Source organism: Pangasianodon hypophthalmus, chromosome 10, assembly GCF_027358585.1.
Source record: "Pangasianodon hypophthalmus isolate fPanHyp1 chromosome 10, fPanHyp1.pri, whole genome shotgun sequence".
Lineage (NCBI taxonomy): Eukaryota > Metazoa > Chordata > Actinopteri > Siluriformes > Pangasiidae > Pangasianodon > Pangasianodon hypophthalmus.
Genome location: NC_069719.1, coordinates 3,056,100 through 3,081,222, shown reverse-complemented (window position 1 = coordinate 3,081,222; position 25,123 = coordinate 3,056,100). Strand labels below are relative to the sequence as shown.

The 25,123-nt window shown below is 36.6% G+C and overlaps 1 protein-coding gene across 3 annotated transcripts in view; it reads left to right on the top strand.

Moving 5' to 3' along the window:
• The window catches only part of dlgap2a (discs, large (Drosophila) homolog-associated protein 2a), a 165,965-nt gene that overhangs the window by 116,294 nt on the left and 24,548 nt on the right, over nucleotides 1–25,123 (top strand). For all 3 annotated transcript variants that reach the window (XM_053237488.1, XM_053237489.1, XM_026944198.3), the window contains 3 exons: nucleotides 5,578–5,637; nucleotides 18,569–18,721; nucleotides 20,190–20,428. In XM_053237488.1, the coding sequence (XP_053093463.1) occupies nucleotides 5,578–5,637; nucleotides 18,569–18,721; nucleotides 20,190–20,428 (452 nt within the window). The remainder of the gene's footprint in view (nucleotides 1–5,577; nucleotides 5,638–18,568; nucleotides 18,722–20,189; nucleotides 20,429–25,123) is intronic.

Genomic DNA, 25,123 nt, shown 5'->3' with positions numbered 1-25,123 from the left:
TGTTCCATACAGACATATATACAATCAAACGTATATACTGTACATATATGGGATGAATAATACTGATAAAGGTGGTTGAATCCTGCTCCATAGATTATCATTTTTATATAGATATTCCTTGATTTATTGTGAATATACAGTTGAATGTATACTGTGTTTTTTCCTGCAATGACTGAAGTAATATATGACTGTCATTAGGTATGCAGAGAGGAAACATTAAGTTTTACATCAAAATAAGGGCCACCAATTTGTCTTATTCATGCTGGAATGTAAAACAGGGCCATTGAGGTCAAATCCAAAAAGTCCAATGGGCAAAGTGTTAAAATGCTCCAACTTTAGTAGGATAAAATGAAGAAAAACACTGTTGATAACCATACTGTAAGTAATATGAAAACTTGGCAATGTTGCTTGTGGGAGAATTTAATATAAAATAATTAATTTAATCTAATGTATTGTTCTGTTCAAATTGAAAACTAGTTAGTAAAGGTGTAATAATCAAATGATTTGGTTAACGTAGTGATCTAAAAAGGCATAAAAAGTTGAAAATAAATCTGGGCAACAATCATAAATCAATTATTATTGATAATAAACCTCTTTTTTAAAGGATAGACAACTGGTGTGTAAAAGATTGATCTTTTTTTGATGTATAAATAATTTAACAGGTTTAAGGTGATTTGCCCATAGCTCTGATACTTAAAATAGTCCTTCTCTACATTATAATCATTTGTGAATTTACAGTAGGTCTACCCCAAATTCCGATTGGAGGATACTAAACCAAATCATATCATATTGTATCACAGCAGATTCAGTCGTATCATCAAATATCGAATCGTTGCCTTAAGAATCTAAACCGTATTATATTTTGTGGAAGTCTGAGGTTCACACCCCTACTATTTAGGTAGTTAAATAATTCTGAAATTCCACAATGTGTCATGTGGATATATAGTTTGGTTTGAGTGTTTGGGTTATTTGTAGGACAGAAAGGATGCATATACACTTTTTGTTAGTTAGCCAGCCACCTAACTAACAATGAAAATATGTCTTTGCAGTGAGAGAGAGGCACAAACAGCCCAGAAAGTTTTATAACTCAAATTAATAAATATTAAATATTAATAAATATTGAATATTAATAAGCATAAATATTTGAGGAAAAATAGTTTTTGTACAGCAGATCTACAGTCAAAATAAATAATTCAGTTTATTAAATGTCCAAAATGATATAGATTAAAAATGTGGTTAAAATGTATTCATGAAGGATGAGTTAAATTACACAAATTGAAACAAAGTAAATGGTCAATTAAAAAAAAACTTCAGTGAAGAAAATAACAGAAATGGATTAGTCATAAATATGCAGAATTAGATGTGGACTCAATCCTAATCCTGGTAGCGCATGCCCTCATTTGAAACCACTTAATGTTTCCCCTTTGCTGCGACTCTTGATTTTTCTGGCAAGTAATAAAAAGTGGGTTAAACGCACACATTTAGATTGAACCCACCGGTGCTGTGAAGTACAGTAAAACACTGTACAGTAGCATTAAAAAAGAAAAAAGAACAAAAAGAGAAAAATATTATTGCTTGCTCATTGCTCCATAACACCATAGTGAATCTTAACTTGTTTCATAAGGCAGGAAGTATCGGACCGAGTTGTACGGGTAATTTATCGCATGGAAATTTAGAAAGTGTATATTTTTAAAAAACTAGAAAGACTATTTTGTTGTAGTTGCATATCCAGTTATACCATATTTTCCAGACCATAAAACACTTCCAAGTATAAGATGCAAAACTGAGATTTGAGAAATTTTAGTGGCTGGGTTTCATTCGATTTCATGCAATTAAAGCTGTAAGAGTTTCCTAACCTTTCATATGAATCAAGTAGCACAAATTATTATGGGTGTTAGCTGAGTCACCAATTTACATTACATTACATAAATATGCAGTACCAGATGTACAATTTAGCTCAGCATTTGAGGGTTTTGCTCAAGACTGGATCTTACTCAAGGACCCAACAGCAGCAGCTTCACAGTACCCAGATTTAATCTCTCAACTTTCCAATCAGTAACTAAGTCTTAATCACTAAACCACTAATCACCACTTAGCACTGACCGATAACTGAGCTGATCTACAAAGAAAAGAGGAAGGCCATCTTTCCCATCCAGAGTGCAAAGCCAGTTTTTCTGGACTCCTGTAGCACCAGCAGGACGTAAGATCTATTATAGCCTAGTTTGAACGAAAATGGCCACTACATTCAAGTTTACGAACTACAAATAAATACGGTTGTACGGTAAATACGGTAAATACAGTTGTACCAGGTAACATAGTTTCAACGTAGCCTTTAGTTAGAACTTATACCTACCTCCAAGTAGGTGCAACATTCGCCTGGACGCTACCCAATTCCTGGCCCCAGATGGTTCCAATGCCAATGACAGGCCAAATATTTTAACCGTTGCGCCACTTGGAAACCATTCATGGAATTTTCAGTGTTATAGCCATCCTAGCTTCCTACCATCCCACTCTGGTTTGATATCTACAGTAGTTCCAGCTTAAGATACAGGCATACACGAGGCTCAGTACATCACATTCTTTATTGGTATATTACAGATTTTCTCCCATTTTCTTCCCAATTTGGTCACCTGCCAATTTCCACCCAGCTGCCAGCTCTCCTCTATCATACAACAGCCACCAGAGGAGGGTGAAGGCTAACACAGGCTTCCTCAAGCCAAATGGCTTATAAACAGCCAATCATATCTTTTCCCAGCCATGGATGGCTCGTGAATGTTACAGTTTTTCAATGAAACTTTCATTATCTTCCAGATATGCTCCAGATCCTCTACCCAGACCAGCTAAAGAGCTGACTGAAGATTAATTAATAAATTAAGTCATAAGACCATTAATTAATTGAGTAGCACTAAGTGCAAGAGAGTTTATCTGATAGAGGGCCTATCAGAGCTCTAGTATCTCGGTAAGATTATATCATAGCTGCACATCTTTCAGCTCTGAAAATAATTTAGCTTTGTTTACTTTTCATGTCAACAACATTATATAACACCTAGGCCCATGCTAAGGTTTGGTAACCATGTTAAATGACCACAAATGAAGTGTTTAGATGTCACGTGAGAATTTGTGCTTTCGACATGGGAAGGTAAGCAGTCAAGGTCATGAGAACACTGTTGCTAGGTAACTGAGCAACTTGAATGCTGACAGACTCCTTTTTATTTTACTTGAAATAAGCCAAACGATTTAGCCAGCTAGCATGTAGCCATTTAATAGTTTATATGGTCAATGTTGATGCAAAATTGCCAGAAATATCACCATTTTCCTTAGATTTGTGATTCAACTGTGAAAAAAATCTGCAATTAAAATAACAATGTAATTACATTTAGCATCAACTATTAACTGTTAATATTTATCACAGCTTCAGAAAATTTTACCTTTTGAAAAGTCATGAATACCACAAGACCGGTGCGTTTGTGGAATCGTCTCAGTGAACACATGACCCCATCTGAATGTAGCAACACTACCATACCTTCTGGAGTAGCATGACTACCATAAAAACTTTGAAAAAATAGGAATATTATTGGGTTATTGCAAAAATTACAGATGCACGCCATTTTGCAAAACCTACTAGAGGCCCAAAAAAGTGTCTTATCATCTGGAAAGTAAGGTATACATTAGGCTTGCCATTAGACATTTCTCTGATGCTAATACTCGTGAATGGTGTTTTTTTTATTTTATTAATTGATTTTGTTTCTAATACTGTCAATGCTGTCAAATCACTGTGAGCTTTGGAATGATTTCAGCATCACAAAATATCTTAACAATTTTTTTTGTGTGTGTTCACAAAAATCTGCCTCTCTAAATTTCCTTTCTGTAGACGCATCACTGAAACACAATGGCTAACAGGTCGAGCGCTCCTATTAATTTCATATATTTATTTGTATCGTCATTGCTAGCACTTTCCATTCGTTTCTTAGATTCTTAGAGATCATTCTAAATGTATTCCAAATTATCTGAATGCTACGACTCTAAATGCATAATAAAAAGCACTTCCGTTGTGCTGGAGTGTACTTGTGGCTTTGTGTGATATGGGAATGGCCTATTTTCCCATGAATTTATTAAGCTGCAATCTGTACAGCAAGCTGAAGTGGTAAGTGATGTCTCACGCTGAGCAGTCACATTTTCTGTCCATGGCATTAATTGATTTGTTATGGCGCCCTGTGGAGAGTAGAACAGAATTCTCTCATGGACTGTTGGTGTACTTCCAAGAAACTCTATCACTTCACTTTTTTTGGGATTAAATTATTATTTTTGAAGTGTAATGTACTCATTATTATTTGATTTTCCAATTAAATGAATCCCCGAGCTGACGCAAGTTTGTTTCAAAGTTCCTGCCACTTTCGAAAGCAAAGCTGGAAGTTCTCAACTTTTATACCACAAAGAGGCATAATCTGTTGACCTTAAAAAACTCACTCTCATGACTTACTAACAAGGTGCAATGGGATTTTAATGCCTAGAATAACATCAAACATAAAAATTTAGACTTATTGTTGGAGAGAACATAGCTGCAGCAGTTAATTGCTTAGGGATGAACTTGCTGGCTACCATGAAAGCTAGTTTAAAAAGCAGACCTAAGAATCCATTTTGCCCAGGTATTGTGAGAGTTTGTTGTTTTGTTACGAAGTTATTGAAGGAATAAAAAAAATATTTAAAGCCCCAGACCAAAAAAGGCCTTGTATGCCCTTCAGTTTCTGGATTCAGGTTCCTTTCTGTGCTTTTCAATGAACTGTTGCAATTTTACAGCCGAGCTGACTTTCCTGACTAGTTCAGATCAACCTTCAGTTCCCCAGAGACAAGGATGTGCATTATGGGCCAAGTCTTAATTCAGAATCTGAGACTTAAGTCAATATTTATGTGGGAAAAGTTACACGTGTTTACGCACCTGCTTAAGTCAATTTTCTGGCCTCCCCCATTCAGACTATACAAATGTTCACGCCTCTGAGGTGGGGGTTTTCAATAACATCTAGACCACCACTTTTAAACACAGGCACTTGCCTTTAAATGTGAAAAATAAACAGGTCTAGAAAGTTTCAAGTGAAGAATGAAACAGGCTTTTTTTGCTGTCAAATGTAATACGATGTACCATAAAAGCAAGACTAATATGAAAATGGCTAGCACTGAAATAAATGTAATAGGAGTCTTGTATATTGCCAATATATGTCTACATGAAGAGTCCTAGTTGTAAGGATTCACACTCACTCACACTCACAGAAGCCAGAAAATATGAAATCGTGGACCTGAAATTATGAAAATAATGTGTGCAAGCAATCATTACTAAAAGCTGTTCATTTTACAACAAAATCTTTTTTCATATCTACGGATAGTGTGATATGGGTGTTGTATATGGGTGTGAGTTAAAGTGTTTAATGATAGTAATTGAAGCCAGTTGGATGATCACTTTTCAGCAGTTTCCTGTTTAGATTTATTTCCACTTGTGAATGGATTTGAAAATGTTTGGATGCTGGCATTGCTCTGCAGAATCTGAAACACTGTATAAGCATGGGGTGTGTCCTTTGCTCGCAGGAATCCAGTTCCGCCTTCCATCATCAGGCAGTGTGGACAGACCCTCCCAGCAACCGCCAGGTAAAGCCACGCCCCCTTTATCATTATCATAGGCGAGCTCAAAATATTACATTCCACCAGTATCATTATAACTGTGGTGTGTACACATGGCATGCAATTTAATCTACTGGTTTAAACATGATATTAATGAAGATTTTACTTTAGGCTAGACATAAAGGCAGGGGTATGGACAGAACACAGAACATGAGAATATGAGAGATGAGATGTGAGTTTAGCAATGTTATGAAGGTTGAAGCACAAAGTTGTAGCCACAGACCAAACCTGAGGTGATGCCAAGGTTATGAAGAATCATCAATGGCTTCCAGGAAAAAAAAAAAAAAACTGCCATTGCTTGTTTCTGTAGGAACAGAAGCATTTTGCATTGTACAGTTAGTGAAGGTCCTACACTCCAATTTTGACTCCTTCTTCACTTACTACTTAAAGTGCACTGCAATTATGTCCTGTATTTTACAGATATACGGCAAAGAGAGAAAATTTCTGCCTCAGTACATCAAATTTCCCAAGAGCTTAGAATGCTGACTGCTGAAACATTTGGGTTTTTTTCCTCACAAAAACTTTATGCAATAGAATTTTTACACCCAGCATTTTTTAGCACCGTTTAAAAAAGTGAAGCCTTCAGCAGGTTGTCTCGTTTTGCAACTATGCAGGACAACTTCATTATTTCAGAGAACGACGAACACTTCAACCAATTTACGCAGTGTCACCTCTGCCACACTGAGAAAAGCCAGCTGCATCACCGAGCCCTCTCAGAAGTAATTTGTGATTAATGGTATTACTAGCGCTGCCCTCTATAAACTGAGCTCATTATGATAAAAAACAGCATTGCTTCCATTTTAATGAATATTCCAGAGAACGGGGACCTAATGGGTTAGCATTATTAACTTGTGGAGAAGGGACGATCTGACAACACCACCACCAGACCCCCCATAGAAGAGACAATTTATTGATTCCATCAAGCACTAGCACTTACAGCTCTGTGAGATTAAAAAACAGCACTAGAATGCGAAATATCTCTCCATCTTCTTCCTCCTCGTCCTCCTCTGCATTTTGAACATTGAGTTTTTTCTGTGCTTTCTGATCATCACAACTGGAGTTCAGGATCATTTTATCAGTGTTCTAGGGAAGTGGTAGCTCAGTGGTTAAGACGTTGGACTTCTGATTAGAAGGTTGAGAGTTTAAATCCTAGCACTGCCAAGCTGCCACTGATGGGACCTTGAGCAAGGCCCTTAACTCTCAACTGCTCGGTTCTATAAATGAGATAATTGTAAGTCGCCCTGGATAAGGGCGTATGCCATAAATATAAATGTAACAGTGGTATACACATGGTATTTTTGTGTTAAAGTTCACCTATTTGTTCAGAAAGGACCTGCCTGGCTAGTGTTAGCATCAGAGATTTTAAACGTTTATGAATATGACTAAGAAATCCTGTCAGACTAGCTTACCTTAGCCAGCTATCTAGTGTTAGCAATACAAATGTATACATAAACATTTATAAATAACAAAGAAATATTCTCAGAAATCCTGACAGATTAGCTTATCCTAGCCAGCTAGCTATAGTTAGCACTAAACATTTATAAATAACAAAGATCTTCTCAGAAATCCTGACAGATTAGCTTATCTTAGCCAGCTAGCTAGTTTTAGCACTAAACATTTATAAATAACAAAGATCTTCTCAGAAATCCTGACAGATTAGCTTATCTTAGCCAGCTAGCTAGTGTTAGCGCTAAACATTTATAAATAACAAAGATCTTCTCAGAAATCCTGACAGATTAGCTAGATGGCTAGTGTTAGGATTGTGAATATTCATGAATATGATTAAAATTCTTTCAGAAATCCTGTAAGGTTAGCTCACGTTAGCTAGATGGCTAGTGTTATCAGTGAAGATTGTAAACATTTATGAATATGAATAAAAATCCTTTCTAAATCCCTTCAAGTTAGTTTGTCGTAGCCAGCTAGTTAGGGTTAACATTAGAAGAATTTTGATCTTTTATAAATAACAATCTATAAAGATCTTCATAGAAATCTTGACAGGTTACCTTATCTTAGCCAGCTAGTTAGTGTAAGCAGTTAAAAAATTATAAATAAACATTTATAAATAGCAAGTTGTGTAGCATTAGCAGTGGAGGTAATGTTAGCTACCTGGACAGATGGGATTAGCATAGAGATTGTGAACATTAATGGATATAAGTGGAAAAATTCTTTCAGAAATTCTTTCAGGTTAAAAATCTTTTTAGCAATGGACAATGTTTTTGTACCAAGTATCAAGTTGGGGGCCTTTAAGATACTTAGCATTGAACCTATAGCTGTCTTTTTCTGGTTAGTTCTGTCAGTGTAGCTAGCTAGCATTAGCAGTGTAGATTTGCGTGCATTAATGAATATGACTTGAAAGTGCTCACTGATTAACAGTGAAGACATATTACTTAAAAGATCCACTCAGAAATCCTGTTATGTTGGCTCAGGTTAGCCAGCGGGCTAGCAGTGAAGACATATGACTTGGAAAATCCCCACAGAAATCATTTTAGAAATCCTTTCAGGTTAGCTCATGTTAGCTAGTGGGCTAGTGTTTTCAGTAAGGATCGTAAACATTTATGAATATGAATAATAATCCTTTTAGAAATCCTGTCAGGTTAGCTTATGGGCTCAGCTAGTGGGCTTGAAATAATTATGAACATTTACGATAATAACTTAAAAATCCTCACAGTAATGAAGTCAGGTTAGATCATGTTAACTAGATGTATATTATGATAATTTCTGAAAAATCCTGTCAGGTTAGCTCATGTTAGTCAGGTAGCTGGAATAAGCAGATGAGATTTACGGCAATTATCCCAAAAAAAAAACCCTTAATATAAAAAAACCCTAAAGTTCTGTCAACTTAGCTTATCTTAGCCAGGCAGCTAGCATTATGAAAGTTCATAAGTAAGATTTTACGATCCTTGTTGAAATCCTGTCAAGTTCGCTTGTGTCTGCAAGAATACATGCACATAGGAATGCTAATAACCTTCTATGACTTCTATATATACAGTATATGAACTCGGAAAAAAAAAACACAGCTAGGAGTGTAAATAAAAAAATGGATGGAATGGGACTGATAAAAAAATATCACCTTTTAGTTTCATGGACATCAGTCTCACGCACACACAAACACACACACACACACACACACACTTCCATCACCTCTCGCTCTTCCCCCTGGCTCACTCTTTACCCTGATGCAGCTCTATTTTTATCTCTTGGGTCATGCCATCCATCCTGGTAGGCTATTTTGTCTTTGTCCCTGGTATTTTGGCTATCCAGTCCCCCGTCACTCACAGCGGCTCCGTCCACGGTCAACGTCGTGCCAACGCTGCCTCTGCCTGCCTTTATTACATGAGTTACGGTGCCATAAAAAGCAGCACTGCGTGTTTTAGGGCTGTCGGCATCGAGGTCACGGCAGAGGTGACGCTTTATCAGGACGATTTTTCTGTCTGCCTCTCCTGTGCTTTTGCTCACACGTTTTTTTTTTTTTTTTTTGTTCACTCTCTCTCTCTCTTCATGGTGCTGAACATAGACAGAAGGTTTTGTGTCTATATAATGCTTTAGACTGACCTTTAATTGGATCAGTACAAGAGTGGCCTCACTCTTTTACATTTACATTTATTTATTTTGCGGATATTTTTATACAAGCACAGAGCTGAGCATCTGAGAGTTAAAGGTCTTTGTCAAGGGCCTAACATTGTCTCTCTGGCAGTCGTGGGATTTGTTTTGAGTGAAAGAACAAAGCATAACTTTGTAGCGTGATACACATACTGTATATACAAAGGTACTGTATAGTATGTAGAGTATATATGTAGGAAAAATAATTCATTCTTAAAGGTACACTAGTCAATATTTGTTATACAAATAATGTGGGAAATTATGTAATAATTATAAAAAATTAATAGTTTAAGCCATTGTCTCAGAACAAGTGTATTACGTAGTTGAAAAAACCCACACTGTAGGCTTGCCTTCCTGGTCTGGAATGTTAGTTTAGATTTTGATTGGCATGTTGTCAGTCTTCTAGCTAAATATAGTCGAACTGCTGTATGTTTTGGGGGTGGAGCTTTGTGTACATGGGTGGAAATGGGGGCGGACAATGAGTAAAAAAAAAAAATCTTTAAATCTTATTCAACTCCACCTGTTTAACCATTAGAGACCTTTTTTCCCCATAAATCTTACCAATTGCACCTTTAAATGTATTACGGTTCTCTCACGTCACATGCACATGACTTCTTTTTAACTGAATCAACGAATCCAGACATTTCTAGTGAAAAGCTAACACTATAGGCTGCGGCTGATAAATTCCTTTAAAACTAGTGTTTAAATTTTAACTCCAGAATAGATTTAATATTCAAATGCATTTAAATATTAAGGAGAATATCATATTAGACATATTAGCCGCACCACAGAGTTAACATTAGCAGTATCAAGAACAAAACTGATATTTCAGATTTTTAAAAATTTATTCAGCAACTGTAAACTTTCATATCACTAATGTTTAATATTTCCACAGATATGCTCACTACATAGGGTATAACATAATGGCTTTTTAGACCCTATGTAGTGCACTAGCTGCATGAGATTCAGCCATGGAAAAAGCAACTTCAGTATAGAGCCTGAATTACTACTTACTACTTACTCTTTGTTCACTTTTCATATTCATTTAGAAAATTGGCACTATTTTATCAAACAGAGATTGATTTTTTTTTTAAAATCAAGGTTCATTTGGATAAAAAGTTTAGTGTCTTGAAGGGCTTACCAAGTAAATAAATCAATTCACTTATGAATTATAATGAATTATAGTCTTTATTTTTTAATAATGATGGATGAAAATACTTGCATATACAGTAGGAGTATACTGTATATAAGTGAGTTTATATAATATGTAAAGAGTAATAAGCAGAATATAAGCACAAATTTGATTAATTTTATCATTATTAACAGCACGTCCTGAAGTTTTCCTCTTATACTGCAGCAAATCTGCCAATGATTATAATTTTTTTTATTAATTAAAGGACAAAACATACTTTTTATCCATTTATAGTTACATTTATATTTTGTGGAATGTCCATGAGACAAGTTAGTTCCTGTTATCACTTACATTATAGCAGCTGTAATCACTTTATCTTGAAGTTAGCAAGACAAACAAAATTGAACCTGTTACATTAAAAAAAAAAAACAAAAAAAACCCGCAAAATACAATATCCTTCATCCTTAAACTTTTCCATGGTGGAAACGTACAGCTTTACCTCTGACTGACACTGGAGACTCCTTCCATAAATGTTAAATAAACATCTCCTTAGAGAAAACTTAACCATGTCAATGATTATACATGTTTTTATGTCTACCATACAAGTTCCTGTGTATGAACTATAACTACAGAAACGATAGCGTATTAAAAAGAGCACATTAATATAAACCGGTTTTATATGAATCATTTATGTTTAACCAGAACTGCAGTCAGAGCTGTGCTGTTTCAGAAAGTTAATCCACACCTTCTGATTTGAGAATTCAACAGCACTGTGGTATAAATATTAATAAATGCTATTCACAGTGAATATTTCATACCACTTCAACCCTGCAGCATATGAAATGTATTTTCTCTGCAGTGTTTCACGTTGATCTGATCGTATTGGTGTGATCATAATGGAGAGGTGTTTAGTTACATGGGAGTGTGTGCTGGTAAAAGACTGATGATACAGGCTCGCATTGAGGAGTGACAGCGACGATAATGGAGCAACTCCATTAATTCCGGGCACGCTGCATTTGCATGCCTTTAAAAGCCTGCTGTTTTGAGAGGACCATAAATTCAATCTGCACAGAGCACCATCATTACACATAACATCACAACACACACATACCTATGCACACTGCCTCGTTCAGAAATGCATACACACACAAACGCGGGAGCTCGAGCGCCAGATTGTGTTTGCTGATGAATAGAGCGGTGCAGTGTCGGGATAACGTGTGCAAATCCCCTTTCATTATGTTTGAAGTAGTTTATGAAGAAACACACTCGTGCATTCTTAAGCTCAAATGTGATTTCCTCTAAGCCCTAACTCTCAGAAGACCTCTTCAAATTGGCAGCTTGTAAAGTGTTTTGCTTTAAGGACTGATCTAGAATCAGTCTCTCCTAAATGGAGGAAATGAATGGGTTGAAGAAGCAGATCAGGAGTCATCAGATGTGTAAAAAATCACTTGACTGAAACCAAAGTCGCATCCCGTTATCGTCCAACAGCACATAAGTCAATGATGTTGGCTCTTGTGTGAGTGTTTTCTCATTAGTGTCACTCTTTGTACAGAATGAATGTTGCTAACAGGAATGGAAAGTGTCAGAAAACATGACAATAGACCAGTCGTTCGTGTGAGGAGTACCGAGGACCCCAAATCGTCCTTATTACAATCAGTACAGTTCCTTCAATGAAATTTTCAAGGAATCAATTAAGTGAAACATTTTTCAATTAACAAACATACATGTAAGGAATAAATATTGTGCTGTTATAGCAAATGATTTTTTAAATTAAAAAATAACAGTTCATATGTTTTGCATATGAATGTACATACAGTATGAGTGTATGCATTTATATGTACATTTAATGCTGTGGAACATCTTGCAAACTTGCAAAACAAGTTTGCGGTTTGTCATGTTCCCAGGAAACCAGAAAGCATAAACTCCTCTGTCGTGAAGATGCCGGAAAACCAAAGGTTACAGCTTTACTTCTGACTGTTACAAAGTGCTGACACTGGAGACTCCTTCCACTGACATTAAATTTTAAAAAATGAAGTCTTAGTATAAAAGGCTGTGGAAATAGAAGCCCTGGGTATCTAATATGCTGAGAACATTAAGGAACTGGAAATATAGCATCTGGGAAAATAGAGATCTGGGAAAATGGAGTCGTGGGAATATAAGGTCCTAGAAATAAAGGCCCTGGTTATATAGACACCAGAAACATGAAACCCTGGGAATCCAAGGCCCTGGGAACAATGAGACCTGGAATTATAGGGCTCTGGGATTATAGAATTTTATAGAACAATAGCAGGACAGTAATATAGGAACTTATAGGAATATATTAATATAGGAATTTCTTTTCACACTCAGTGTGCCATCATGTAATAATCCATGCTAGCATAACTATGTGCTCTTTTTTAATGTTCTGTCACTCTCTTTTGAAAAAAAAAAAAAAAAAGACTAAATGTAGCTTTCAGCTCCCAAACACAATGCTTTTAGAGGCACATTTTCTAAACCACTGGGTACGTTGGGTCCATTATAATCTTGCCACCTCAAAAAAATTGTAGTTTTTATCCACAAAAAAAGTTCACAGCTTTGTTTTTTCAGTTATTACTGCTCTCTAATCCTGGCCAATTTGCTAAAAGTTTAGTGAATGCTAGTTTAGCAAGGACATAAATATTAATAAAATCTAGCTTTCTAGCATGTAAGTCTAGTGTAATTAGCCATTGCTAGCTTCTGACAGCCTGATTATTTAGCTGTATTAAAAGTACAGTGACACAGAAGCTATCTAGACTGTGCGGGACTGACTAGCTAAATCACTAGCCGTCTATCTAGGGTATGAAATAATCTCTTTTTGAGGTTGTTTGGTGTAAACACGATCCCCGAATGCTACAAATTTATGAAGCACTCTTATTTATATGACTACGCTAAAGACTATGGACTGAACAGAAATGACCTTCACCGAGGACTGACCTTTGAGAGGCAAGTCTTTTAAACGAGTCCCATTTCACTGGAATAGATCAATTGGATAAGGTAGCACTCGAGACATGTTATTTGATTTAGCTGTAAAACCTTCCATGTTGACCCTTTAATGATTTAATTGTCCGTTTAATCGCCCACAGGGGCTTCACTGCCAAATCAAATAAGCAGAAACAAGGTGGAATATACGAGACAATACAGTGCTAATGTGGACAAGGTTACATGAAGTGCAAATAATGTAGTGGAGCGGGACAAGAACAAATGCAGGGCAACACAGTAAATCCAAATAATAAGAAATAATAGTCAAAAATAATAATAAGAGAAATGTCGGGTTTGTTGGTTTGATATGATGAAATAAAACAGCTGCAAATCACAGGATTATATCAATGCACTCAGTCTAATACGTTATGGTTTCTATAGTAACGGCTCATTCACAGTGACTCGTACAGAGGACAGTTGCTGATATGGTGAAGTTTTCTGTTAGGAGATGTTTATTTAACGTTTATGGAAGGAGTCTCCAGTGTCAGCACTTTGTAACAGTCAGAAGTAAAGTTTTTTTTCTTCAGGACGGAGGAGTTTTGTGGTTTCTTGATAACAAGCAGCATTTTTTTCAAAGGGAAAGTAAGGGAGCGACTGTTTATAGCTGCTATAACGCAAGCGATAACAGAAAGTAAATAGAAAACAATCAGCTTCCGAGTTTTAACTGTAACTCCGCTTCGTTGTAGTTTTCGCTGTAGTTTTATTTGTTGCATAGGTAGTGAGACAATTAATTGGAAATAAATCGCAGTCCTACATATTTGTCTCAAAAGTGGCTGTATTTAATATTTCTTTACTAAGCCACTTGTCCAATTTGCTTCGTCACACCACAGCTCTTTCATGTTCAAGCCCACAGCAGCAATGTGCTAATTACAGTATAAAGCTGCTTCTGGTGTTCAATAATTCGTACTTATTAAATCCATTTTAATCATATTAGTAGTTCTAATTACATTCAATTAGACTCTGAAAAAAATGACTAATTTCTTTATTTTTGTTCCAATTCTGTAATACCCTTTATAGTACTTCCCATTTGAGAATCACTGACTTGAATGAAAAAATATATATATGCCAAGTGGTCAGATCCCCTTCGTGAACCTGTAATTCCTCCTCAGCCAAACTCCACCCACCAATCCCCTGTTTTAGAGAGCTTTAAAAACTAACGTATGCTTCCTCTGAGATGCCAAACTGCTTCCTCTTTTTTGTAACCGCTATTCATGCAAGTCATAAGATGGCTAAACACGCTTGGAGGAGACACTAACTGCTAACTGTTCTGTATATATGAGCTTGATCGCAAGTGGTTAGCATCGCTCTGATTTACGCGGCGTGAAGAAGAGAGCAGGATAATGATGCGCTCTTAGACACCGAGCTCCCAGTCGAATGGATGTAGCATTGCTGAGATTTAAACTTGCATACTCTTCGAGACAGGTCGAGATTTTACACTTCGCAATAACTGAATCTCATGTTGTATGCGATGTAGATCATTAATAGCAGCATATAAAGATTATACCTAAGTGGGAAAATCTCTAAAACTCCAGGAGATGTAATTGTGCAATAAAGTGCTATTGCACGTGGTGATGGTGATGGTGTTTTTATTAGGCTGTGGGTCTCGTACGTTCATTTAGCCATGTGTTGTGTGGCAGCAGGATGTCGAGAAGCCTGATCGCCTCGGGGAAGACGCTGTGTTGGATTAGTTGAATGAGTCCTCTTGGCTTGTTTTCCAGATGTCTCTTAGATCTTGGCATTTCCCCTGAACACCTCTATCAGTGTTATGCATCAGCACTGGTGTCCTGATTTCACCTTTAAGTCTGCCTTTCCATGCGGTAGGAATGAAGAATAAAGAGACAATCGATGGAGACCATCCTTGTGTCCCTTTGGCCAAACCTAGAAGCTGTGCGATTCATTTAAGGCTGACAGGTTGGCATTAACACAGATTTTCTCACGATTTCTTTCCTTCCCTATTAGTGCTCTACGGGTGCTTTCACATATGAAGTGTTTAGTCTGTTTAAACGGAACCCTGGTGTGTTCTCCCCCCCGGTGCCGCCATCACACTCAAGTGCAGATAAAAACTCAATTGCAATGAGAAAGTGATTTGACGCTGAATCGACTCTGCTGCAGGAAGTGAATCAAAGATACCATGTGTTTGGTTTTGCAGAATTTATTGTTGATTTTTTTTTGTGAGCTGCCAAACTGAGCTGCAATACACACACTAATGCTGCGCTCTTGGCACACTGTAAGTGGTAATTTGCAAGTTGTAATAACGTCATTTCCCACCTTGGCACGTCCGACGTGTGAAGCGAAAAAAAACCATAGACGCCTCCACAAAAGTATCTTTTGTTTGCTCTGTCATTGCAAGTAAAGCTCATAAAATGCTCCTTTAACCGCATTTTTACAGTTACAGGCCTGAGTGACTATTAGTTCTGTTCTACTGTAGTGAAATTCAAACATTTATGCAACATTTTGGACTGAAATTGCAGCACAGCAACAACAGCTATGAGTTAACTGCATGAGTTAACTGTTGTTGTTGTGCTATAGCGAGTAGCCTAAGCTAGCAAACAGACAATAGCGAGTAGCTTAGCAACAAGCTAGGTGGATAACATAAGAGATAACTCTATTGTTGATGATTACCTTTTCAAAAGAGTGAATAGTAGAGTAGAGCGTGTTATTGATTTAACCAAGTACTGTGTCTGTATATTAACTGATCTAAAGCTAGTACTGCTATAAACTCATTTAAAAGTAGAGAAGGAGAACTTTATACTGATCACAGTGTGAGCAGCCATGTTGATTTGACGTCACTCTGTTAACTCTGGACTAACAAACAATAAGAGAACATAACTAGTTATTTATATAATTATGTATTCAGTTATTTATCCCTAAATCTAGAGAGTCAGTATAGTAGAGTTTTCTTTAACGTTTATGGAAGGAGTCTCCAGTGTCAGCACTTTGTAACAGTCAGAAGTAAAGCTGTAACTTTAGGACAGAGGAGTTTGTACTTTCTGGTTTCTCGTTAATACTACATCAAATGCAGCCATGAATGGATAAAAAGTGCAATAAATAAACCTGTTAGATTTAATTGTTAAACTTATCAAGGATAAGTATTATGTATTTTATTATTAGTGTTGTGTTACAGTTTCAGGATTAAACCTTGGAAGCGGGAAGTAGGAACTTTGAATTACATCATTTTTTTGAAAGTGTGGAAAAAACACGGACGCCTCTGTGGTCTTTTGTTAGCAACAAGCTAGCCTGCTATAAGTGATGTATATTTTTCTCCTCAAAACAAATGAGCGAACTGTATAATCAGCGTTAAACATTTAACAAGCAAATATGTTGTGTGTTGAACGATCTAAAGCAGATACTTGTTTTAACTCATTTAAAATAAAGAACTGCTGCAGCACTTCCTGTTGATGCTGTGAGCAGCCATGTTGATTCGATGTCATTTGCTGAACTCGGGGTTGAGGAAATCATCCCAACTTCCCGCGCAGGAATTGCGTCATATGCAACTTTAATATGTAATTAAAGTTTTTAAAAAATCATACAACAAATAGTACTCATATTTTTTTCAAAGTTTATTCAGTTTGTTACGTGTTTACTGGCTGTACACCATGTAACGATGAGAAACGTTTGCCATGCTTTCCTTTCGTGCCAGAAAGCGTGGTTAATTTCGGTGATTTGATGAGGCGGTTGTGTGGCAATTGCTGAGCGAGCTAATCACGCTGTGAAACAAATGCTTCTCAAAATGTCACTGTTGTGATTTCTGCCACAGCGGGAGTGATAAACTGTTGTTATTCTCTTAAAGGTCTGGAGTTACACAATATTATGCACAGAGAATAATTATTCAGAGCTTTACGTCAAGAGTTTAGAGCTTTTTTCCTTTAACATGTCGGAAAATACACAGGACTAAATCTACACACATGCAAACACAGATACACTCACAAGTTCGTCCAAATAATTCGTAAGACGTTAAAGAAACATTTCAAACAAAAATTAAATGTACGCCACAAACATCGACAATCTGCTAAGACATGTTTTGTGTCTGCCATAACTCTTTTTTTATTGATTCACTGCTAATTTGGCTTCATATGAAACTAGATCACAATGCAGTTTTATTACAACTACAGCATCAGTGTGCAGCAGTCAGCATCAGAAATATATCTGAAGCATAAGCATACGAAATGTTTATTGCCAGCACCTTTCCGTCCTCCTTGGGCAAAGAATTTTCAAAGCTGTTTTGAAACAGAGACATCATGACGAGCCTGAAAAGCCATTTAGGGGTCCATCTTGGGTGGATTAGAGGACTGCTTTCGTCTGAACATGAAAGCGTTTCGAGTCTAATCCCTCAATCAACATCAGAGCAGGACGAGAGGATGTAACTGTCAGCCACACTGTCAGCCGCAACTGTCTCACACACACACACACACACACACACACACACACAGACTCCGACTTACACCAAAAATTACACCAGGGTTTTATCTTTTATTTTTAACAACTTCTTTAAAGCAGAGTGAGAGTAGCATTTATTAGGATCCCCTGTACACCTACTTATTAATGGTATTAGCCATTAGCCATTAGTCATGTGGCAGCAGTGCAATGCTTCAGATCACTCAGATACAGGTCAAGATGTTCAGTTCATGTTCACATCAGAATGGGGAAAAATGTTAGTGATCTCAGTGACTTTGGCCATGACATGGTTGTTGCTGCCAGTTTGAGTATTTCAGAAACTGATGATCTCTTGGAATTTTCACACAAATCATGCAAAAACATCCAGTTCTGCAGGCCTTGTTAAGGTCAGAGTAGAATGGACAGACTGGTTTGAGCTGACAGGAAGGACACAGCAACTTAAGTAACCACTCTTTACAACCGTGGTGAGCAGAAAAGCATCTCAGAATGAACAAAGGAGGTTTATGAGCTGCAGCAGCAGAAGACCACATCGGATTCCTGACAGCCGAAAACAGGAATCCAAGGCTACAGTGGGCAAACTGGACAGCTGAAGATTGCAAAAAAAGACCAGACGACATGAACTGAAGATCTTGACCTGTATCTGCGTGATCTGATGCATTGCACTGCTGCCATTTGATTGGCTGATTGGATAAATGCATGAATGTGCAGGTGTACACGTGTCAGAGGATCTATCTGTCCTTCTCGCTCTATTTCTCTGTCCATCTGTCCCCCCAGCAGTCACCTACACCCCTAGTACTCCCACCTATAAGCGGACGCCGCCTCCAGTGCCCCCCCGCAGTGCCTCCAAACCCCTCATCTCCATCACAGCACAAAGCAGCACCGAGTCCACGCAGGACGCCTACCATGAGGGACGCCTGGCCAGAGGAGGTACACGCCAAACCACCAGTACTGACATTCTACTTAAGAGTAGCGTTGGTCTGAATAATTGAAATACACGTGTTTGTTCATTACGTTGTTCATCCGTTTCCCTAGTTAGTATTCTTCTCTGTCTTCACCTTCTCGCTCTCTATATTATTACTCCATATGGGCAGTGAAATAATGGTTTCGCCACCCAACGTAGCTGGAGCTAGAGATGGCACAAAATCACGTTTTCTTTTCCGATAGCGAAAAATACCTTGAGTAAGAGCCGATATAGATACCCAGCTGACATGTTTTTCTTTAAAAAGTACTAAGCTTTAAATTGTTATTTCAGACTGAAGCATTTAAAAAATACAGGAAAAAATACAAAGCTAAAAACACAACTTACAAAAACACGTTAAACTCTTTTACACAAAAATCACCTATATTGCAAATATCAGACAAAACAAAAAATACAACCAAGTCTCTTTATATGTAAAACTTTATATGTAAATTCCAATTCCAAAAAAAATCTTTTCCAAGTCCAATCTTTTCCATTTGTTTGAGGATCGAATTGAATTCATTCTTCTTTTTTCCGATATCCGATCCACCATTTTTTGCTGGTTTTGGCCCGAAACACATAATGGGTTTCGGATTGAGACAGGAAGAGACAGGAAGAGACAGGAAGAGGAAATAAGGCTCAGAAACGCACACTTACAAATGAACGAGACTTCACAGACAAATCGGCAAAGTAGACCAATCATAGGACAGGGGCGGAGACATGGTCAAAGCAATGACAGGTTAAAAAAAAAAAAAAAAAAAAAATGTACATGACATTAAATCAAACCAAACAAGCAAGATAAAGCAAGCATAAGATAAAACCATGTGCTATACATAGGAAATATAAAGAGGATCTGAGGGAAGTAACAGTGGAGACCAAATAAAAAAATGATGGCAGTACGAGGAAAAATGTTTAGAATCATATCACAGCTTTAGCTCGTGTACAGTAAGAGCTTATTCGGTGAGTTTTAGTTAATTTAGTGCAGAAGACTTTGTTTATAGTGTATATCTGTGTTTGCTAATGTAGAAGAGATTTAAAGAGTTGGGTCTGATCTGTAAGTCTTAATTAATCATTGCTGGTCTAGTAGTTTAGTTATTGGTTGTAGCAAAAAATCATGTCTTGAATTCAATGAATTCAAATTCATTGAATATTTCTCTTTGTTAGATTTTAAAAGAATATAAGATCCTATAAGCCTATTTTTTTGGTATTTATATTCATTTCAAGCTTAAAATTGGCAAAGAAATTTGCTTATTTCATGCGTTTATTTCTAGACAGCAGCAAAAGAAAGCTATCTGCCATTTTAATGATCAGTCATTTTAAGCTTGAATTGAGTAATATTTGTTATATAATAATCTTTTAATGAGAGACGTTAGATTATTTTCCCTTATCCTCTATCCTACATGAGTGTCCTGTACATCTTCTTTATTCTTTACTCAGGTCTGTGGGGTTCAGAGGGACTCGGGCTCGGTTTGGGTCGCACTCTCTACAACTCCACGGACAGCCTGGACAGCGCCAAGGCCGTCACTATCGCCATGGAAGCGGCGGCCATGGCCATGGCGGGAAAAAGACACCCGTCCACAGACTCCCACAGCTCGGTGCTGACCTGCGATAAAGCCATACTCGTGTCCAAAGCTGAGGAATATCTAAAAACGCCCCGGTCATCTATAGGCATACAGGTACACACATGTCCACACATGACGACACACACGGTTAGGTTCAAAACCAGTAATCATGTAGTTCACTATGCATCCACAGTGGAGTGATGATGCTGTAGAAGCACAGCATGATGGAAGAATCCAAATAATTCACTTCATCGTGAATTCTGCTTCCTATATTCAATTCTATTCAATTTTATTTGTACATAGCGCTTTTAACAATGGACACTGTCACAAAGCAGCTTTACAGAAATAAATGCATTCAAATTAAATTAAATCAAAATAAACTGTAAATATGTGAATTTGTCCCTACTGAGCGAGCCAGAGGTGATGGTGGTGAGGAAAAACTCCCTGAGATGATATGAGGAAGAAACCTTGAGAGGAACCAGACTCAAAAGGGAACCCATCCTCATCTGCGTGACACAGATAGTGCGATTATAAATCATTCCCTTCTATAACTGTGTACCACATAGACAAATAGTGCAACTGTGTAACCAGGAAATTCATTACAGTTTTCATATGAAGTCTATTTTGTTGAAATGATCAACTGCTCATTGATAAACTGCTCATAGCAATTGCAGTCCTAAGCCATCTTCATGGTTTATAAGTGGTACTTTCCACAGTAATCTCATGTATCTTTAGGCTGTCCATGTGGGTCCATCCATAGCAGCAGCGAGTGATTTCCAAAGGCTGAGAACTCCAACCATGAGTAGGTCATCAGGATGGATCAGGCAGGTCTGGAGAGCAGAAGGGGTCAGGATCACTTGTAACTCAGGAGAAGCATGTGTAGCTCGACAGAGAGAGAGAGGGAGAGAGAGAGGGCGAGTTTATTAGGTATGCTAATTGTCACATAATGGTTAAGGACAGTGTACATTGTGCAAGCAGGGACTCCGCCACGACAAGCTATGACAGCATCACTACATGGGAGAGCCAGAAAGTAACACAGACATGAAGCCGCCCTGGGACATAAAGCAGCCAGCCACTCCACCGGCAACAAACCTGAGTGCACTATATCAGTGCGTTCCTGGTTTTCCTCTGAAGGGAGTAGTCAGCAGTGTGCCCATTTTGTCATTTTGCCATTTTTCCAATTTAACATTTCATCACCCCTTTTTTTTAAGATGCAGTCTGAGCCAGGTACCATTAGCGACTACTTTTCCGTCTACACAAAATGAGGAATTAGTGCTTAAAATTGAAAAGCATAAGAATTAAGAAGCATAAAACAGAGTGTGTAAATCCATCAAAAAATCCATAAAAAAACACACTCCTGAATAAAAATTTTAATTAAAATAATAAATTAGCTGAACTGAATTTATATTAAATTAATTTATAGGATCATACACAGTGTTGATTTGGTTTGTATTGAAATCATTCTACAGAAGACGATAATACACAAGCTGTGCAAACTGTCATGGAGTCCACCTTTTGCGTTGTGGTTCCCATGACAACAAGCACAACATGCTCATGTTTTTTTTTTTTTTTGTCTTGTCTCCACCTCCCTGCTCCTTCATTCGCTTGTTCTCTGATTGCATCCAGCTGTTTTGTATTACTTTGTTTCATTTCCTCATTTATACCCCATTTTGTCTAAGATTGTTTGCGAAGTCTTTCCATGCATTTTGTCCATGAAACTCTGAGTTCTTTGCTTCCGCGTTTCCTGGTTTTGAGCTAGCTCGTGTTTTTGTATTCGACGCTGGAAAAAGTTGAGTGAGAAAAGTAGCTTGTTTGTTTTTAGGAGCTATCAGCGAAAACTGATCGCTATCCTTTATATTTGAGAATGTTGAAATGTTTTATCCCATTAAACGCCACTGTAGCTGCACTAACAATAGCAATAGCAATAACAGTGTGTGACACACAGCTGCTAACATCTGACAGGAATAATGAAAATACAACGCCGAGCAACAAATTAGCACCAAGAATCACTTAAACATGTCATGTGAGGAATCACTTAAACGTGTTAAGAATGTGTCTCAGGGTGGAGTTTTCCAGTAATTCATACATTTTAAATTAGAAGATAAAATATAGTCAGATTTCATCTTCGCCATGGTTTCACACTGAGGCTGAATACAAATCAGTTTCCATCCACTATGCTGTATATGTTCACTACATAAAGTATAATGGTAAAGGTGCCACAGAACCTATGGCCAGTGTGTGTGTGTGTGTGTGTGTGTGTGTGTGTTTTTGTTGCACTAAAAATAGCTTCCCGTGAGGGATTGTAGTGCAATCTATGAATTAAGATTCAACTCAGACTCTCTTTTCATCTCGGAACACTCTCTCTTGCTCGCTCTCTCTCTCTCTCTCTCTCTCTCTCTCTCGCTCTCTTGCTCGCTCTCTCTCTCTCTCTCTCGCTCTCTTGCTATCTCCCCTCGTCCTCTGATACTTTCTCAGTTTTATATTCTCAGCTTCGACCCACTCTTTGGCTCGCTCCCTCAGTTTGATTTAGTGTGCAGTACACTCGTCCTCGCGTCCCTCGCTCCCTCACTCCTCTCCGCCTGTCTTCCTGCTGATTCTCTCTCTCTCTCTCTCTCTCTCTCTCTCCATCTCTGTGTTTTTGGCCCGAGCGAGTCTGGCATGAGCCGTGTCATTTCTCAGTGCCATCTGAAATGTCAGACCAGTACTGGAAGAAAGCAGGACTCATACAATAATAGCACTGTTTGTGTGTGTGTGTGTGTGTGTGTGTATGTGTGTGTGTGTCCTCACCGTCTCATCACCATGACACCAGCGCGCTTCACTTCAGATGCAACTTTTCTCCGACTCCCACTCTGCTTCATGAGACCGAGAGATTGAATAAAATGTGTTTATTTCCATTTAGAAAAAGTTAAAGTTTTTTAGAAATCCTCAGGAACCTCCATTTTACCGTTTGATCAAAACATGCATGACTGACAGTGGCGTTTCCTAGGCAACATTAAAAAACTGATGATAACCATGGTAAACAAATTTGCTACGTTTTTGCTTTTATACACATGAACTCGAAAATGCTTTTTTTCAAGGAGCGTGACACTTGACACAATAAATACCATAATTTGATATATTTTAAAAAAGAACATTTTCATTCATGAAAATAAATACATATATTTAACTCTGACAAGGAGAAAACAATTAAAAATCTGTTTACTTAAAAAAAAACATTTTGCTTAATCTTTTTAAAGTTTTAAAGATTTTTTTCACTTTTTCAGATGAAAATTTTTTGGTACTTTTTTTATGAATTCATTTTTTTATATAAAAAATAAAAATAAAATATAAAAAAACTGATGATAACTGTGGGAAACAAATTTCTGCTAAGTTTTTTTGTCTTTTATACATTTTATAATTTGAAAACTTTTTCTGGGTATTTTTTTTTTTCAAGGAGCATGACACTCGACTCAAGCAATGAAAATAATGCGATTTTTTGTCCCGGATGGTGATATGACGATATAATATTGTTATTGTTACAAATTATGTCACAATATGCTTTTCTGAGATATCGTGGATGTCATATCTTATTTATTTATTTATAATTAAAGTAAAGTTGGTGTTACATCCATGTGAATTTAATAACATAAATATTTTGTCTTTATTTTTTGCAATTAAAGAAAAACATTTTTAGTCATAAAAAAACAAGTATAATTATGTAACTCCAAAAAGGAAAGTAAATTTAAAAAAATCTGCAAAACATACATTTTTAATTTAAAAATTAAAAACGTTTTACTTAATCTTTAAAATTGTAATTTAAAAAGGTTTTTTTTCTCCTTTTGAGCTACTTGTAAATCAATATAAATAAATATTGGTTTCGTATTTTATTAATGAAAATGTATATTTTTTTAATATAAAAATGTTTTCTAGACATTAAATATCATTACGTATCATCAAACTTTTTCTTTTTTTTAAATGTGTCGTGGAAACCTCTTTGAAAATGGTGTTAATATTATAATATTTTGATCACATCTCACACTAACTCACACTCATTAACACTGAAGAACGTGCAGTAAAGGTTCTGCTTTAAAATGAATTTTATTAAACTAGCTGCCATCAAGCTGCCATCACGGCGCCGGCTACACGCTGATTAATCACCCAGCGGCCTTCACCGGCGCCAGGAGTACACATCTACAGCTCCTGCTAAGGATTAGTGTTATTATCTCATTGCAGTCCAGTCACTCTGCTATATATATATATATATATATATATATATATATATATATATATATATATATATATATATATATAATATGAATGGACAATATCTTGAATATATTTGCATTTTATTTAAAACTCCTTATGTTAGTTAATGATAAAATTATTGAATATTGTTCAGCCAAGCTTTAGCATTTTTATCAGCGATTAATTTTCGAAATCAATTTAAATATTTTGTTTTTATCTGTAATAAAATAAGATTAAGCTTGAAATAAGAAAAAAAATCTAGAATTAGCCTTTAATATTTGTTTTAACATGATTTCATAATGAGAAATATTAGATACATGTCAATTTTAAGATAAGATTTTTATAAGATTTTATTTTACTAGCATGTGTATATCTAAAAAACAATATAAAAACAAGCAATATAAAAAATAAATAAATTAAGATGTAGTAAAATAAATGACTATATAAGAAATATAGTGTTATTATCCAATATTATTCAGTATTCTGACTCGTCAAGATATTTTTGCTGTATCGCTGATTCGTTATTTTAAAAAACATAATTAATTAAAACGTAATTTAAAAAAATAGAAGAGCTACATGTTAAAC